General features: G+C 40.7%; 1 protein-coding gene across 5 annotated transcripts in view; it reads right to left on the minus strand.

The window, feature by feature from the left end:
- Nucleotides 1-992: 992 nt before the first annotated feature.
- The window catches only part of AKT1 (AKT serine/threonine kinase 1), a 76,324-nt gene continuing 61,041 nt past the window's right edge, over nucleotides 993-16,275 (minus strand). For all 5 annotated transcript variants that reach the window (XM_074868961.1, XM_074868960.1, XM_074868958.1 and 2 more), the window contains 3 exons: nucleotides 9,187-9,274; nucleotides 4,365-4,467; nucleotides 993-3,668 (listed from right to left, as the gene is read on the minus strand). In XM_074868961.1, coding sequence (XP_074725062.1) covers nucleotides 3,589-3,668; nucleotides 4,365-4,467; nucleotides 9,187-9,274 — 271 coding nt within the window. In that variant the 3' untranslated portion in view covers nucleotides 993-3,588. The remainder of the gene's footprint in view (nucleotides 3,669-4,364; nucleotides 4,468-9,186; nucleotides 9,275-16,275) is intronic.

A 16,275-nucleotide genomic window follows, 5' to 3' on the forward strand; every position in this document is an offset into this window, starting at 1 on the left:
TTTAAATGCATGTAAGCAATCCAAAGCAGCAGACAAGAAAATCCACCTCCGGTTAAAGCAAAGATCATCCAATTCAACCAAGGAAAGTTTTTACCCTCAAACCTGCAAAAACTATGGTACTTTGTTTCTCAGGTGGAAAACCATGCACAAATTCAAATAGCAGCCGAGATACTCGAGGCCTGCATGAGAGCAGTGTCGCAGCTGGAGAGCACGGGGAGGTACCTGCTGGAGGGGTGGGAAGAAAATGAAGAGCGAGCAGTTTATTTTATAGTGGGGGGTGAGAGAGCATAGTTTGTGCAGAGTTGGGAATGCTTTAAACCATGCCCCGTTTGAAGGGAGAACAGCCTGTCATATCCCAATGGGATTGTAGTGGATGTTTTTAACAAGAGAATATAAAATGGAATTCGCAGTTACCTGGCTTCTGCCAGTGTCTCTTAACCCCAAACAGCACAAGCATCAGTGTGTCTGTTTTGACCAGTGCTCAGCTGACCTCAGCTTCTGACTGCAGTCAGAGGCACGCGGAGAACTGCATGTTACTTACTTGCTCTTGCCAAAGGTGTGGTTTTTTTTTTTTTTCTATTTTTCTCCCAACCTGAGTTTACAACCAAGTTCCTGGGCTCTAACATACCTACACTACCAGTGTCCTGCATTTGGGATGCACCACCTTTGCTGCAATGTACAACACCAGAGCAAGAGGACATCTGTCAATGCCAGAAGGAAGAATGAGGAGGTTTTGGCTGTACAGATAGAAAAGTCTGGGGGGTTGAAATAAAAGAGTTAAAGGAATGTACAAGATTTAAGCAGTCTCTGCATATATGGCACAAAGGCAATCCAATGTGAACGGGTCAGGTCACAGACTTTTGTGATAGGATTTTCCGTGCTAAATCAAAATTTAAAGAACACATTTTATGTTTGCAGGGAGACAGCTGTAACACCAGTAATCATTCAATTATAGACAACAGGCAAGGCGTTTTGAATAATCACAGGCAAAATGAGGGAAAATAGCCAGAAGACTGTATTCAGGTGTGGCCCTCTCACAGCTCACTGTTGATAACAATAGTAAGATTCCCAGACTTTTTTGACAGCTTTTTTTAAGTTCCATTTTATATATGGGAATTAAAACAAAAAACCATTAGCAACAACTTGCAGAAAAATACTGTTCTGAGACAGAATCGGCCTCAACAGAACCCCCGGGTCCATGTCTGTTCCTGCATTTGAAAGACCAGCTTTTCCTGGGGCAGATTATGGTAACCTTTGCTCATTCGTGTTGCCTATATTTGGATGTACAGAGTGGGTTAGTTCAGTACTTGTCAGGGCTTGTGGACTTGCAGAAGAGTTCTTTGGACTTCGTCCCTGGGCTGGCTGGAAACTCAGATGAAGGCTTGGAAGCAAAGAAAGGAGAGCAGTTAGAATGAACAGGCTGTTCAGCATCAGTCCCTCCAGAGACACAGAGCCCTTCTTTCACCTTTCCTCCTTGCATAAAATGTGCAGTAAATTGTACTGGGAATTAGAGCTTATTTCCTTGAACCAAAAAATGTTTAGGATGTTTAAGGGCTTACTACAGTTGCAACTTCTGTGCTTAGTTTGAAGCATACTGCAGTTGTTCTTGGACATTTTTGTATTTTTCTCTGTATTCTTGTTTGGAAAAGGACATTCCAGCCTTGTAGAACTACCTCCTAAAAGCAATTAATATTAGTCCCTAGAAAGGAAACGCAATATTATATATTGTACGCTGGCCCAAGTGACTGGAATAGAAATACCTTTTAAGATTAGGGCCTCAGTAACACAATCTCACTGGCATCAGGAGGACAGGAAAAATGAGGCCTGTCCTCATTCACCTCAAGACAAACTATTTCTGGGACAGAGTGTATTTCTTGTAACAAACATATTCCAAAATTACCTTTGCATAATGATCAGCACAGAGATGAAACAACTGAGGAGGGGCAGAAAAGCCTAAATCCCTCAGTGATACACACATCAAACTCAAGAAACTGGAGCAGTTGTTGCATCTTTACAAATTCAGAAGGCTCCTACCACGAGAAATAAGAACCTAACTTGTTAAAGCAATTTTTATTTAAGTAGTTGGAGGGAAACTTTCATATAATGAGGAAAAATACTAGAGTTGAATGTTGTTAAAAAAAAAGTCCAGATGATGGGCTCTCTGTGCAAACACAGCAGTTTCTGATGGAAAGGGGAAGTGAGGGTTTTCATAACATACTCCCTTTCAAATAAAAAAATTAAATGCTAGTTAACTGCAGTACATGTCATCATTTTTTATACAGCCAAGAGAATGAAAAACAAAAAAAAGCAATTTAAGAGAACGCGACCTACAATGGAATAAATTCATTCGCAGCAGAGACAGAGTAAGACTGCTTTTATGAAAATTACAAAGAAACATGATACAACAAAAATAGGGTGTGGGGGATTTTCCACTAAGATTAAAAATGAAAACCAAAAAAAAATTCACTTTTGAACACCATTATTATTCAAACACATATGAAGATTCAACTTAGTTTTCTTCTTATACATGGGAAACACTGTTAAAGTGAATCTTCAAGAGTGAGAAGGCACCATGAACTGTTGGCTGATACCTTTAATGCACACTCAAGAAAGAAGAAATGATCTGGCATGATGCAAAAAATCATTAAGTGTTTATATATATTCATATATCTTTTCATAAAAAAAAGCGGCAACAAGTCATTACTTCAGTGCCAAAATGTACTTTTATCTGGCTGACTCACTCATTAAGATGATTTCTCACTTAGACCTGTACGGTATTTTTATACAGTGGTGAAAGTGGGTGATTTTGCATTGTTGCATTTCGTATTAGATTGGTAAATCAAGCGTTTTCTAGGTTCTGAGAAGCCAATCCTATGAAGTATTCCTAAACCCTATGGAAATGGAATAATTAAATGCACTGTCTAGAATGGAATACTCATCTGTATGACGTGGCAATTCCACTGGATTCATTTTGATATGTAATGTCTTGTAGCAGATGTTATAACAAAAATAACTTTTGCTTTTTGATTTACCTCACTGAGGCCATTAATGCTGTTCCTATAGTTGGTTTTCTGGAGTTGGATGACACTTCACTGCTGTCCAAAATGAGTTTGAACCTTAACCCTCCAGAGTTTGTTCACTTTGTTGCTTATATTATTGCACTAGCTACTAAAGTCTTATATCTTCCTATATAAATCTAATTGTTCAGAGTGCAGATTCTATATTTAGATAATGAACTGTATGAAATAAATAAAATAAGGGGATTTTCTGGTCAGAGTTGCTGATATGTTGAATACCTTAATTATTTCTAAAGTAAACAGTTTTGGTGTATATTCTTAAAAACCTATGGTCATTCAGCATAAAAGCCTTGACGTAATACTTTAAGAATGGATTTGTTTTCCTTCTCAAAAATGCATCAAAGAATTGTTTTAAATACAGAATCTGTGAGGCTTCCTACAAATTCATCTAAATCGTAATACAAACACAGTTTGTAATTCAGATAATATAGAAAGTTCTCTAGTGTCCATTGAAGTAAGGTCCCCAAAATGCAGTCTGTTTTGTTTCTGAATGGGAAAACATTGCAAAACGTTAAGCGGTTCCACTGGCTGAATAGGAGAACTGAGGAAAATGAGGTCTTCTCTCGTTATCTACACAATCCATGCTGTCATCTGAAAAATGAAAAAAAACAGTAGAAAACATTTGCTACATTTTTGATTTTTAGTAAGCAAACAACAAGATAATGCATGGTAAAGTTATTTCAGAAAATTTCACTGTTGCCTTTTTCTTCTACAACCAGGACAAAGAAACAGGAGGTCTTAAATCTCACCCCATTAAATGTTATCACAGAAGATCCTGATTGTTGGAGGGAAACAGTTGTTCAGATGTCCATTTAAAATTGCTAGGAGCTGCATTGCTTAAATTCACACTCAGTGTTCTGAATTTCTGGCAATTACTATTTCAGGGCATCAAATGTGCTCAGTTACCATGAAAATAAAATATATTTTGATTGAATATGGACATTAGTCCACACTCAGTTGACTGCTTGCACATACACAATGTGTGTGCAAATGTACACATGCAAAACTCACGAACAGAATTTTCTAGTGGGAATGTGCAGAGTTGGAAAAGACAACACTACAAATAATTTCACTGTCTTCTAAAACAGGTTTTTCATTTCCCAAACTAGAAAGACATGTGGAAAGTTTCACATCAATTTACCAACTTCTTGGTCAAATACATACATGGAAAACGAGCAAGTTTAAACCGATGTTTTTTCACATGGTCTGAAGAGACCAGATAACATTGCAGCAAATTATTTCTGGTGGTCTGGAGAACACAGTGGGAAACATTTAGGAAAACTTTACCTTGGTCAGGAGGAGTGATTGTTATCATCTGTGCTGTAAATTCTTCATCAAAGTATCTTGTATCTGTTTCAGATGTAACTTGTGGCTTAAACAGAGGTACAAGCTATGAAAAGCAAAAACAATACTGTCCATTTACAGGTTCTTGCAGTACTGCTTGAAACAGAATTCGAAATAGACTTATAAGCTATAAGCATGCCTTCTCCTACATTCCTAAAGTAAGTTTAAAAAACGCCAGTTCATAAAGAAGGAACCCTATACAGTAAAAAATACTTATGTAGGTGCGCACTTCCTACTTATGGGGAGTTTAAGACATTTTGTCTCTAGGATTTAATTGCACAAAGAAAAACCTAGACTCTTCAAGTAATAAATCACATGCATACAGAGGTTTAAAAGTTTAAACTGGTTCCCCACCGAATTATAGGGAAACAGTCAACTGCATCTAGTCAGATTTATGCTTGAGAAGGCTGAAAACGAGTAAGACACTTAGTGATACCAAACTGATCAGCTAGACCTGCCTATCGCCACAAGGGTTGAAACGTTCACAAAAAAATTTCAGCTGCAGAGCTACCATGCCCATGCAGCTCTGACTGCAACTGTGCTGTACGTCTGACCAGCCCAGGAGAATTTAGTCCAAGGCAGAACCAACATTAAGCTTTTATACTGCTGGTCCCCAAAAGCAGTTTGATACCAACTCTGAACTTAGAAAATCTGGAGTGCTTACAAAAAAACCGAGCACACTTAGCAGGGAGCATCCTCCTCTTGTTACACCATGAGTTGCACTATTTGGGTTTTATTCTTGACACTCGCTTGGGCAGACAGGCTAGAAATCATCCATGTGTACCTAGGCAAGCTCCAGCAAGAGGAACTCCAGATGGAGCGGAGCTGCTTGACTGGGGCTGGAGGAGAAGCGCGCCTGGGAAGCAGGGTGGTGGAGTTGGCTGCATACAGATGCACGGAGTTGGAACACATACAATTTTGGAGGGCAACGGAGCTGGGATTCAGACCTCGCTCACCTCCCCACTGCACGGTGCGGTAGAAACAGCATGTCAGCACTGTTCTTAGCCCTCCCACAGGGGACATGTAATAGCTCTCAGCGCTGGGCTTCAGTTCGCCCACCACTGGGGTTAAGCATGGCCATCTTTTAATAGCACAGAGCCACACCAGGCAACAATTTAGGAGCGTGATTGAGGAAGTACACAGCTTCCAACCTGAAACTGCAGGGAAAGGTTTACCCAGGCAAATGGTAAATTGCTCCAACTGGAATTAAGCAGTGACCCCAAGACTTGCACTTCTGCTCTGACAGAAATAAGACCGACACTGACAGAAATCACTACCTGGAAAACATCAGCAAATCATGAACGTACAAAATACTTCTTCCCCACCCCCTTCAGCTTAAATCTGAAGAATCATTTGCTTGGCAAGTTGGTAAATAAGAAAGCACTAGCTTCAAGCTCCCTATCGCCAGGATCATCTTTCTGATCTGTTTTGAGAGCACCTAATAGAGTGTTGTCCTGTCTTATAAACAGCAATCCAATAAAGCTCCCTCATCTTCAATGTAAAGATTTTAAGAAATGTCATCTACACATATGGTAGTATTTCCAAACACAAAGAAACATTTACTGTTTAAACATCAATGGTTAAAAATTAGGACATAAAAATTCTGTTTATTATAAGAGAGTACAATTATAGTATACTTTTTTTTTTTTAATTACTAATGATCCTCTATGCCCAAGGATGGCTTAAAGGAGCCTGGCAAATGTTACTGTCAAAAAAAATTAGATCCTTAAAAGTGGTCTTTATGTCCTGAATTTAAAAAGGAAAAGGAAACTGGATATCCCAAAGTCACAAGTCACTCTGACCCTTACCGTCCTCCTGAACTACTGAAGAGGGAATGCTTCACATTTTCATGTTAATAACACTATTTTCAATCAAGTCACACCAACATATTATACGTAAACACCCTGTTGAGGATGAACATTTTTTCTTTCACGTTTTAACTCTATTCTCTTTCTCCTTATAGCAGTTTTCTGCCTACTCCTTAAAGTGAACCTTGTTTGTTTTTGACAAGCTGTGTGTGCACGCGTGTCTGAAGTTCTATCTGTCCTTTTAAGCTAATGGTGGTTTTGGCACTCGCAACGCTCCCAGTTGCTCTAGCTCACTGTGCGCAGCACAGAGTGATTTAGGACTTGGGCATAGCAGCAGACACCTGAACTATGCACATCAGAGAGACTCGGAGCAGCAATCCTAAGTCAGAACACACGTGTAATGGGCTAGCGCTGCCTGTATCATTTTCCCTTTTATTTTAGTATCTGTTAAAAGCAATTTGAGACAGATTATGATGCACCCACAAGACAATTTCACCCCCCTCCCCCAGCTGTCAGATTCAGAATGTTAAGCTGGAAACAGAGGGGAAGCTGCAGAAAGCTATAACGCTGGCTTTACCAAGCAAATATGCTGCTTTACTGAAAAGCTGTCACTGCAATAGCTCTGCAGTTCAACTGGCAGAAAGGTGCCACCTGTAGCCTCCCACTGCTGCAGACCAGCATGATGCCCACAGGCTTATGTTGGTTTAAAAGACAAAAAAGACCAGAAAAGAAGATGTGATTAAAATGTCACTGCGTATGTTTCGCTTGTGGGTGGGCAAAATACTGCCAATTAAATCGCACCTTTCTTTGCACCAGAGACAAATAACAACACTCTTCCAGAAGAGTCTAATGAATATTTTAAATTCTTAGGACAACCCCAGTTATTCAAAACTCCTTATAATTCAAAGCAAGGCTATGTTTCCAAAAAGCTTAATTACAAAGTAAGTGTTCTCGATTACCCCAAGCCTATATTCATAAACATATTCACCGTTATCTGGAGATAGTAGGTAACCAAGCTTAGCATATAAACACCTCTAGGCAGCTGACAAAATTCAGCTTTTATCTGTGAGACTGCATTTCAGGTAAATGCTGCAAGATCCTCTTTGGACCACCCAGAACGTAGGCAGCAATTACTCAGAGGCTTTTTGAAATCTCTTCATCTGCACAGCATGGCTATTTCAGATGAACATGCTAATGGGTCAGGAGCAAACCAGAATCTAGCCTCCTTGGATATGCCAGGGTCAGAAATAGTCTCAATTAGCACGCTGTTTTCGCCAAAATATGTATCATTCGGAATTTCCTGGTAGTTTCCACAACAATCTAAGTCAGTACTACTATGGGACAATTTATGAAGGCTTTCTCAGTCCTATGGATAAATAAATTGCCTCCAGCTTGTGTGATTTGTCCTCCATTCAGGGAACAAGGACTACCATCAAATAACTTCACTGAAGACATTTGAACCCTGTTATCAACTTTTTACCTTAAAATACCAAAACCCAAAGTATTCAGCTTGTTAGCTGGCTGAAAATGGGGACAACCTCCTGTTTAGAACAGTAATTCAGATATACTTTTTACATTATATTGAATAAACTCCACTCAACTCCCTCCTGCTCGCATGACCACATGCAGCTCTCTCTCAAGGGATGCTTTGAAAGGACGGAGGTCTACACTCTATTTACACTTTCAAGGCACAAAAACTTATTTTATGATTTTTCAGTTCCCTTTAGCCACACCAATCTGTGAGGAAGTGAAAGAAGAAAAGGAAACAGAGCACTTTTTGTAACTGTATACAGGCACAGGACAATTCTCCCACTACGGTATGGAAACCAGGGGTGTAATGCTCCATTTTTTTTAGGAATACAAACATTGTTAATAGATCACTGTATTAAGTTTTACCAAAAGAATTCAAAGAATTAAAGCTCAGTTTCTGCTAAGTTTCTTACCTGCTCCCACCAACTGGAGGGAGAACTAAACTGTATTTAGAGATCAAATGAGATCTGATTATCACAGGTGGCTGCAGGGGGAAGGAGAGAAATCAGGAAAGGCTGGGATTGAGTGAGATCATGTGGCACCAGTAGATGGGCACCTTGAATCACCACTCCCATGTTCTAGTTAGCTGCATTTCACGTGAGTGTTACGGAAAACGTGTCTGGTGAGGATCAAATGGGAGAGGACAACAGCAGATTGCCCTGAGAGCATGAAGCAGGGCATCTTGGAGGAGTGGAGTAAGTTATTTGTGAACGAAGCAACAGTGAGGCAAAGACAACTGATGAAACACACTCATACGGAAAGGGCTGGGCTCTCTGACTTCAGTGGCCCCCACTGGAAAGCCTACAAACTCAGTGGGTCACAAGGAAAACCAATGAGAAATACCATTAAGTGCAGACACTTCACATCAGCCCTCTGTCACAAAGGAAAAAAAAAATAGTATTAGGCTGGGATTGATGTAAAAGCCTACACTTCTCTGCACTTGCCTATTCAGTCTAATTTCATCATTCAAGACAGGAAAAATGCAAAGGGAACAATCAGCCCATCTTCCACTACTGCTTCTAGGAAGTTTTGCTTCAGGTGCTCAGAAACCAACAATAACTCCTGGGCTTGCAAGGGGTATATCAGTTGACAGCAAGGAATGGCAACAAGAATTCACAGGAAAAGCCATTTTAAAAGCCTATATACTGTCTAAATTTGGAAGCAATTCTGGTTATATCCTATTTATTCAGACACAGAAACAAGTATCTCATTGAGAGATCCTCCTCTCAATGTGAAAAAAAGGCTTTGCTTCAGAAGTAATCTGATTACAGTATTTTAAGAAACATGCAGCAATTTAGCCTTGTTAAAAACAATTGCAAACCTCTTCGGTGGAGGGCTTCTGTGTACCTTACTGAGAGCAACAAAATTTGAAACATTCAGTATATCCACAGCTACAATTCACCTTGGGAGAACAGTTGTATAAGTACCTTTTTCTCGTATACATCTTGCCAAACAATGCCAGCAAAGAATTTGTGCTGCATAATCTCCTTGGCATCATCAGGACCGCCACCTAACCTGTTTGGGGCAAAATAAGTAATTAAATGTTTGAGTACAGTTATTTTTCTCATACAATTTTTATTAAACAGTAGTGAAGAAATTCTGAGTTTATATAATACGTTTGGGAGCAGTTCTAGCATTTGCTTTGTATTTGTTTTCTGTGCAAGGGCTACAGGATAGCTTATTTTAGGCTTTGACACAGTTCCACTAAAAGACTTGAAAGCATGCTAACAAACAGAATTAGAATAAAGGTCTCTCAAACAAACAAACAAGGAGGGGGGGGGGGGGGGGGGGGGGGGGGGGGAGACAAATTCAAAAGACCTGCCCTTCAGGAAAGATGCTGTTGTAGGGACGACAGCAGATCCTGCTAGTAAAAGGTCTGAGCCACACAGCCTTCTCTTTCTAAATTAAGAAGTGACTACCCCTTACAATTTTCTAGACCAGAGTGATGCCAGCAGTAAAACTGAATTTGATTTTGAAGTGTATGAGAGGCAAGGATTTTTAAGACAAACTGATTTATGCAACCTGATTTAAATTTCCATTAAAGCAAACAGTTGACAATTGAAGTGATAATATCGTGTTGTATGCAAATCTTTCCTCCTCAGCTTCATGAAAGCACAAAGACTGTTTTATTGACTTAAGGTATATCAAGATAAAGCACTATTATTCCAAAATAAAACTGTCCACACAGCTTATAGATGCAATCAGTTTAGTTGCAGTCTTGAGCTAACAGATGCTTAAATTTTGCTGTGGAGGTTAAAATGTTCTCTAAAAGGTTGAACCACATCTGCAAGCGAAGGCATGCACTGAGAAAACAAAACACACACTGAGTAATCAGCAGGAGACTTACTTTCAGGTAACAAGGTTAAGACGATGCTCAGGATTTTAAGTACAAGAGGTGTCACTATGTTCGTCCAGGCTGACCTCTAGTATCTGCCTGTTCTCTGATTCTTGGTGCCACTGGCAAACTGAGATATTATTCCTGTTTTATGAGCTTGGAACAATGGCTCCATGTGCCCAAGGCTAGAGCTATACTGCTACAGAAAAAAGGGCCAAGGACTGTTCTTTTAACCTGAAGACAAGCTGCCTGGTCAGGCCTCATCTGTGCTGCACAGCAGTTGGCCCTGAATCTCCTCTGCGCCACATGCAGCAACCCTGCAGCCTTAATACATGATTATTTGGGGAGAGAGGGGAGGGATTTTGGTTCAAAATATCAGAGGTAATGTGAAGGCTGTGCTAAAGCCCATTGAAGTGGTATTTTTACAGCTTCAGACTGCACTGCATACTCTGGGACGTAGCTTGAAGGCACGTTATTGGGACAGCATTGGATGATCGTTTAGCACGGAGAAGTGAAATACGGTGACACTTTGTCCATACTGCTGGCCGGGAATGAATCCTGGTGTGGGCAACCCTCAGCCATGCCCAAGCACTGTCTTCAGAGAATGAAAGCTGGCAGAGGCCACAGCTGTGAGACCAAGCAGCAGAGGTGCCTGGCAGTTCAGCATCCATGCCTGCTTCCCAGCCCTCTTCCATTTAGTGGCACAGCAACCTAAGGAGTTTGCTCCTTCACATTCCTTCAGGAAATGTGCAGTGTAACAGGGAACGGGTCCCCAGTCTTCCAGTAGCAAAGTGTTGAGTCATGTTCTCCTTCCCCAGGTAAGCTCTAAGACCAAGCCTAAGTTAACCTTAGAGCCCCACAGGCCAAGCCAAGCCAGATGATGGCTCTCCCATCTGCCCGGCAGCACATTATACAGCTGCAGAGCAGCCTGGAACAGAGACAAAACTCCAGTGCAGCCTGGGAAGAGACAAAGTCTGTGAGTAATCATCTCTCGGCTGGCTCCCCACAGGTCTAGAGGCTTTGCCAAGTCTCTACCAGGCTCCTTGCTTCCCCAGCACAGATGACGATGGCCAGTGAAGAGGAGGTTGGAGTCAATCCTCTTTATCCACAGATGTCAACAGACTGCACTTCTGCACAGAAGTTCAGGGGTAACTGTGAGCCAAGAAGAATCTGAATCGTGTTTTGCAGAAGCATATAAGAAGACTGGCTGGCTGCAGCCATGTACGAGTGCTTTGGAGAATACAGAATCTAGCAAGAGCCTTTGTTCCATGAAGGGCAAACACATACTCAAGGAAATGCCAAGAAAAAACCCAGATGTTTTACTTACCTTTAAAAAAATCTATACTATTAAACAAATCTATTCAAAGTGAATGGGAAAACAATAGAAAACTCATATTTTGGATATGGACTTTTCAGAATTATTATGAAAGGACCCTCTCAAGGAGAAGAAAATTAAATCAGCACCTAATGTAAAAATCATGGTTAAGCACCATTGAGCACTGAAAGAGCCACAGGTTTGTCTTTTGTAAGGACATGCAACAACTGAAGGAAAATATAGCAGGAAAAAAAGTCTTAAAAAGATTCTTGTACAATAAGAGTGAATTCTGTGCATTTAAGTCTTCAGACAGAACCAAAAATAGTATAAATAGGACTTAAAAAGAAAAAGTTACTGAGATTTACAGTATACAACGAAATATAACAGAAAGTGTAGAGGCCAAAAAGCAATTAAAAAACAAAAAAACAAAACAAAACAAAAAAAACCACCAAAAAAACCCTCAAAACACAAACTTCTGTCTAAATTGGTCTCCTCAGAAAATACCTCCCAAACAGTTCTGGTTATTCATTTAACTTCCATCTGTATTTGAGAGCCTTTGTTTCTGTATTTCAGCTAAATCCCAAGGAGAAAATGTATTAATAAAGTGCAACATCAATATTAAACTGAAACAATTTCCACATTTTTAATTTTTTATGAAACTGTGTACTGCTTGCAAGTTCCTTTAATCATTTAATGACAAATGTCTGTGCTCCACAAATCAAGGGCAATCAGCTATCATTCCACAGATAAATAATGTGCACATATTTTTAAAAATTTATTTACTGTAATTTTATATATATATATATATATATAAAATAAAAATATAGTGTATAAACACACAGTCAACAGTGAAAGTAGTATCACAGGCCAGAAGATTGCAATTATTGGATCAAGGGAAAAATATTGTTTCTCTAATTGTCCTTGTAAAAGTAACAGTGCTCAGCACCCAGGTCCTTTCCCAGCTCTTTAAGAAAAAACCCACAAACTTCTAGTTTTATAGTTAAAAAGTTTATGCAGTAAGGACAGCCAGACTCCAATACAGGAAAGCAGGCAGCAACCTCCTTCACTGCCCTGCCAAACAATACCCTTCATAAGCTCGCGCATCACCACATTAGGAGCCACAATACAGATTCTGAGTGTGGACAAATCCTCATCTGGAGAAACTGCCATACTTTTAGAGGTGACAGATTTCTGCTGTTTACAGATTTCTGCTGTTCACACACACCATTCTCATCTGAGGAAATGGCCACAGTTTTACGCACCACTTTACTGCCATTCTGTCTCCATATGAGTTCTCTGACTTCCCTCTGCCCCCAAACCTGGTTCTATAACAGTGCAAATATACCCACCAGGCTCAAGAAAATCAGCTCAGCAAAAATCGATTGGTGTTCACCAGCTCAGAGCACCAGACGCACATTTCTCCTTCTCTGATACCATCAGGATGGAGACTAGAAACTTATTTTACTATGGCCCTTACCTTCAGAGGCCTCTAAAAGCCACAGGAAGGATTTAGGGACTGCATCTACATCGCTTTCCTGTGACCAGCACTATCAGCATGGAGAGGTTCTGGCTGGCTTTGGGAACAGCACCATTTGATTACTCCAGATTTGGAAGGAAAAGGCCACATTCTTCCCAAAGCTGTATCTAAACACACAGTCTTTGGGGGTTTTCTTCTCAGAGATTAAGACTTTTGGAAAGCCTAATGCAACTCCTAGCTCTTGGCTGAGTTTTACTTCCCTACTTCTTCATTAACCACATGCATGAAACACAAACACACTGGATCCAGTAACACTGGAAAAGCTCCCACTCCCCAACATTAGTAACCACAGAGGAGTCATGTTTGAAGATGCTGAGGCTTGGGAAGTCTCTAAACTACCAATTTCTAGAAAGCTGGGAAAAAAAATCTCATTTAAATTTGCCTTTTATGTTTTCCTCAGCTTCAATTCAGATCTCTTATGGGTGAACTGCTTGAGTTTGTTCAAACTCATTCTGAATAGCTTTGGACTGAACCGATTTAGACTAAAATTATCATACACAACAGCTAAATCTCAGTCTACCTCAAAGCACTTGGTAAAGCATGTATGAATACTTGATGAGCACTCTGCAGTTCAAGTGATACCCAAGACACCAGAGTTGTCTGGAGATAGAAACACTTTTGTACTCAAGAGACACAAATTTCAGAGCAAACATAAGACACCTGTCATGTGTGGTTTCAAAACTCTGGACGCCCACAAGGCATGAAGTCTGCTGCCTAAGAGGACCAGCTATTCAAGGTTACCTCCTCCGACCTGCCACCAGTTAGCTGGGACCACCTCCAGGCCCCTGCAGTCCCCATGACTGTCACCTCTACCTCTTCCAACTCTAGCAGCGGCTGCGTGGGCTGCAGACCTAGCTGTGTCTGAGAGCAAGTTTGCTCAAGCCATCTACACTTCCAATAGCAGAGCACCACAGAGGACACAGACATACACTTTAACTACAAATCACCTCCTTTCACAAGGAAAAAAACCCAAGGAGCTGGTTTTCATGCAGATAAAGGCTTGATTGACGCTGATCCTGAGCATCTGCAGCCAAAGTTGCACTCTGGATGTGGAAAGAATCATCACCACTAGAAAGAACAAAGTGCCAGATCTCTGTGTGGCTGTAAGAACTGATCATCAGTTCCCTGTGACCACCTTGAGAACTCCAGAGCCACAACTACAACTCTATGAAGTCAGTAAATCTCTTAACAGGCATTTGTGAAATGCTGCATCTTCTTCCTCTCATTCTTGCTGAATGGCAAGGTCCAACAGCACCACAGAAGACAGAAGTAGATGAAGCAGCTTGTGACAAACCCCATCTGAAAGAGGCTGAACAACCCTGACCTACGACAGGGAGCACTAAGGCACGTAGTGAAAACACATGATCAAAATTCAGATGAAACCATCCTGAAGTTCTCTCAAGTTTAAAACCTGCCAAGATTCAGAGCTTGCAAGACACTCTGCTGATTACAAACCCACCCACCCATCTAAACTCAGCCCATTTACATGAAACGCTCTGATCCATGCCCTCTTTCACAGGTTGCAGTCTCCACAGCCAGAGAAAAAAAGTAATAAAAACTTTGCTGGTTTATGGGTGAAAAAATGCTGATTACCTCCTTCCATTTGATACATGTCACAAAGCAGCGAAGGAGAATTTCAGGTCACATTAAAATGAAATATTTGCAGAATAGATTTTTTCCTTCTTGGGAAAATTAGGGCTCACGTTACAAGATTAATAAACTTATATCAATCCCAAAAGAAACTTCAAAATTCCTTTTCTCTTACAAAATGGATTTTCTATGACCCAATTTAGGAAACAGCCATGATTAAAAGCAGAATGCAATTTATTGTTCTTCACATTTTCCCCATATGCATGGGAGTTTGAGATGGAACTGGTATTACCGAATGCAGAGAGCTAAGACTGCTTCTATAGATCCAGCTCAGGTACAACAGGTTATTTTTAAGATTTAATTCACTGATGCAGGTCACAATTCCCTAGCTCCTTGATATTTAACTTAAAATATCCTTGCCACTGAACTTCATTCTATCAACCTTTTTTGTTGTTGGGTTTTTCTGAGGATTTTACAGGAAGGGACAACATCTCCCAGTTTCCTTTTTCTCATGGTTTCAGCTGTCTCCTCCATCCCACTCTGAAGTTCATCAGCAGTTACTAAATGCTGCCAATTCTGATGTTTTCTGCCACAGACAACATTATGACAACACCAACTTCTGTCCACCACTGGGCTTTGTGGAAGGGGAGATTTCTGCTGAATTACACAGAGGTTCCTCAAAGCATCATCAAGGGGCTAATGTAAACCAAATTATCGCACACTATTTAACTTTTCCACTAAATGTATTTTTGTAGCTATCTGGCTGTTTTTCTTCAATATGGCTCAATGAACTCACTATGAGTCAACTACCAAGTATGCCAGGCGCCCACCCCAGCATGCAGACCACACAGGAAAAAGAACATAAAACTACAAGGCCAGGACTCAGGACTTCTACCACTAGTGCTTCCAGCTCAGTCCTTCACACTGCCTCAAACACTATGAAATGCAGGGGATTTGCAGAACCACAGCTTCAGTTAACAAGTTGGGTGAACGGTGATTGGTGAGAAACCAGTATTTAAGAATGGTCCATGATCCAAAAAGCCTGGGAAGCACCAGTGTAATTAGCAAGCTGCAGGCATGTGTGCAGGCTTGTCTAGTCTATAGTTATTGCTATCAGCAGCATGAAAAATCATCTGTCCAACAGATCAGAGCATCGTTGGTTCCAAGCCTGCAGAAGATACATGTGAAGAAGTGGCTATTTGTATAAAATGAGCATATTGTCGAGTAATTATTGGCATTGGGAAAACCTTATAATTAGAAACAAGTGGGCGTTCTTTGTTTGTAAACAAACTGCATTTTGGTTCATCAGAGATGCTCCTTTAAGAACAAATTACAGCAGATGCTGCTTGTGTTTCCCGTGATTGAAAGGCCCCACCTGAATAAGCTACAAAAGGGTCACAATTGTATTTAACCCAGCACTTTCCTGGACAGGAATCCTGTTGGCAGGGGCTGCAACCACACTCGCAAAGCACAGTGCCTGGGGGGCTGCTAATCACTTACACAACCTTCTCCTGGGGGTTCCCTTGCAGGCACCAGGTTCAGGAGGGGTGTGCAGCTGATGCCACCTAGTACAAGGCTGCCCATGTTCCTGACTACAACTGTTCCTGGTTCCTCATCTCACCACGAAGTTGAATCCTCCAGTAGTAAAAATTGTGGATTTGCATTACAAGACCTCTCAGCAGGATTTTCCATTAAAAATAGTGCTGGAAATAGCCTACAGTGATGACAAAAATCCTTGC

The sequence above is a fragment of the Strix uralensis genome, chromosome 4 (genome assembly GCF_047716275.1).
Source record: "Strix uralensis isolate ZFMK-TIS-50842 chromosome 4, bStrUra1, whole genome shotgun sequence".
NCBI classification, from domain to species: Eukaryota; Metazoa; Chordata; class Aves; order Strigiformes; family Strigidae; genus Strix; species Strix uralensis.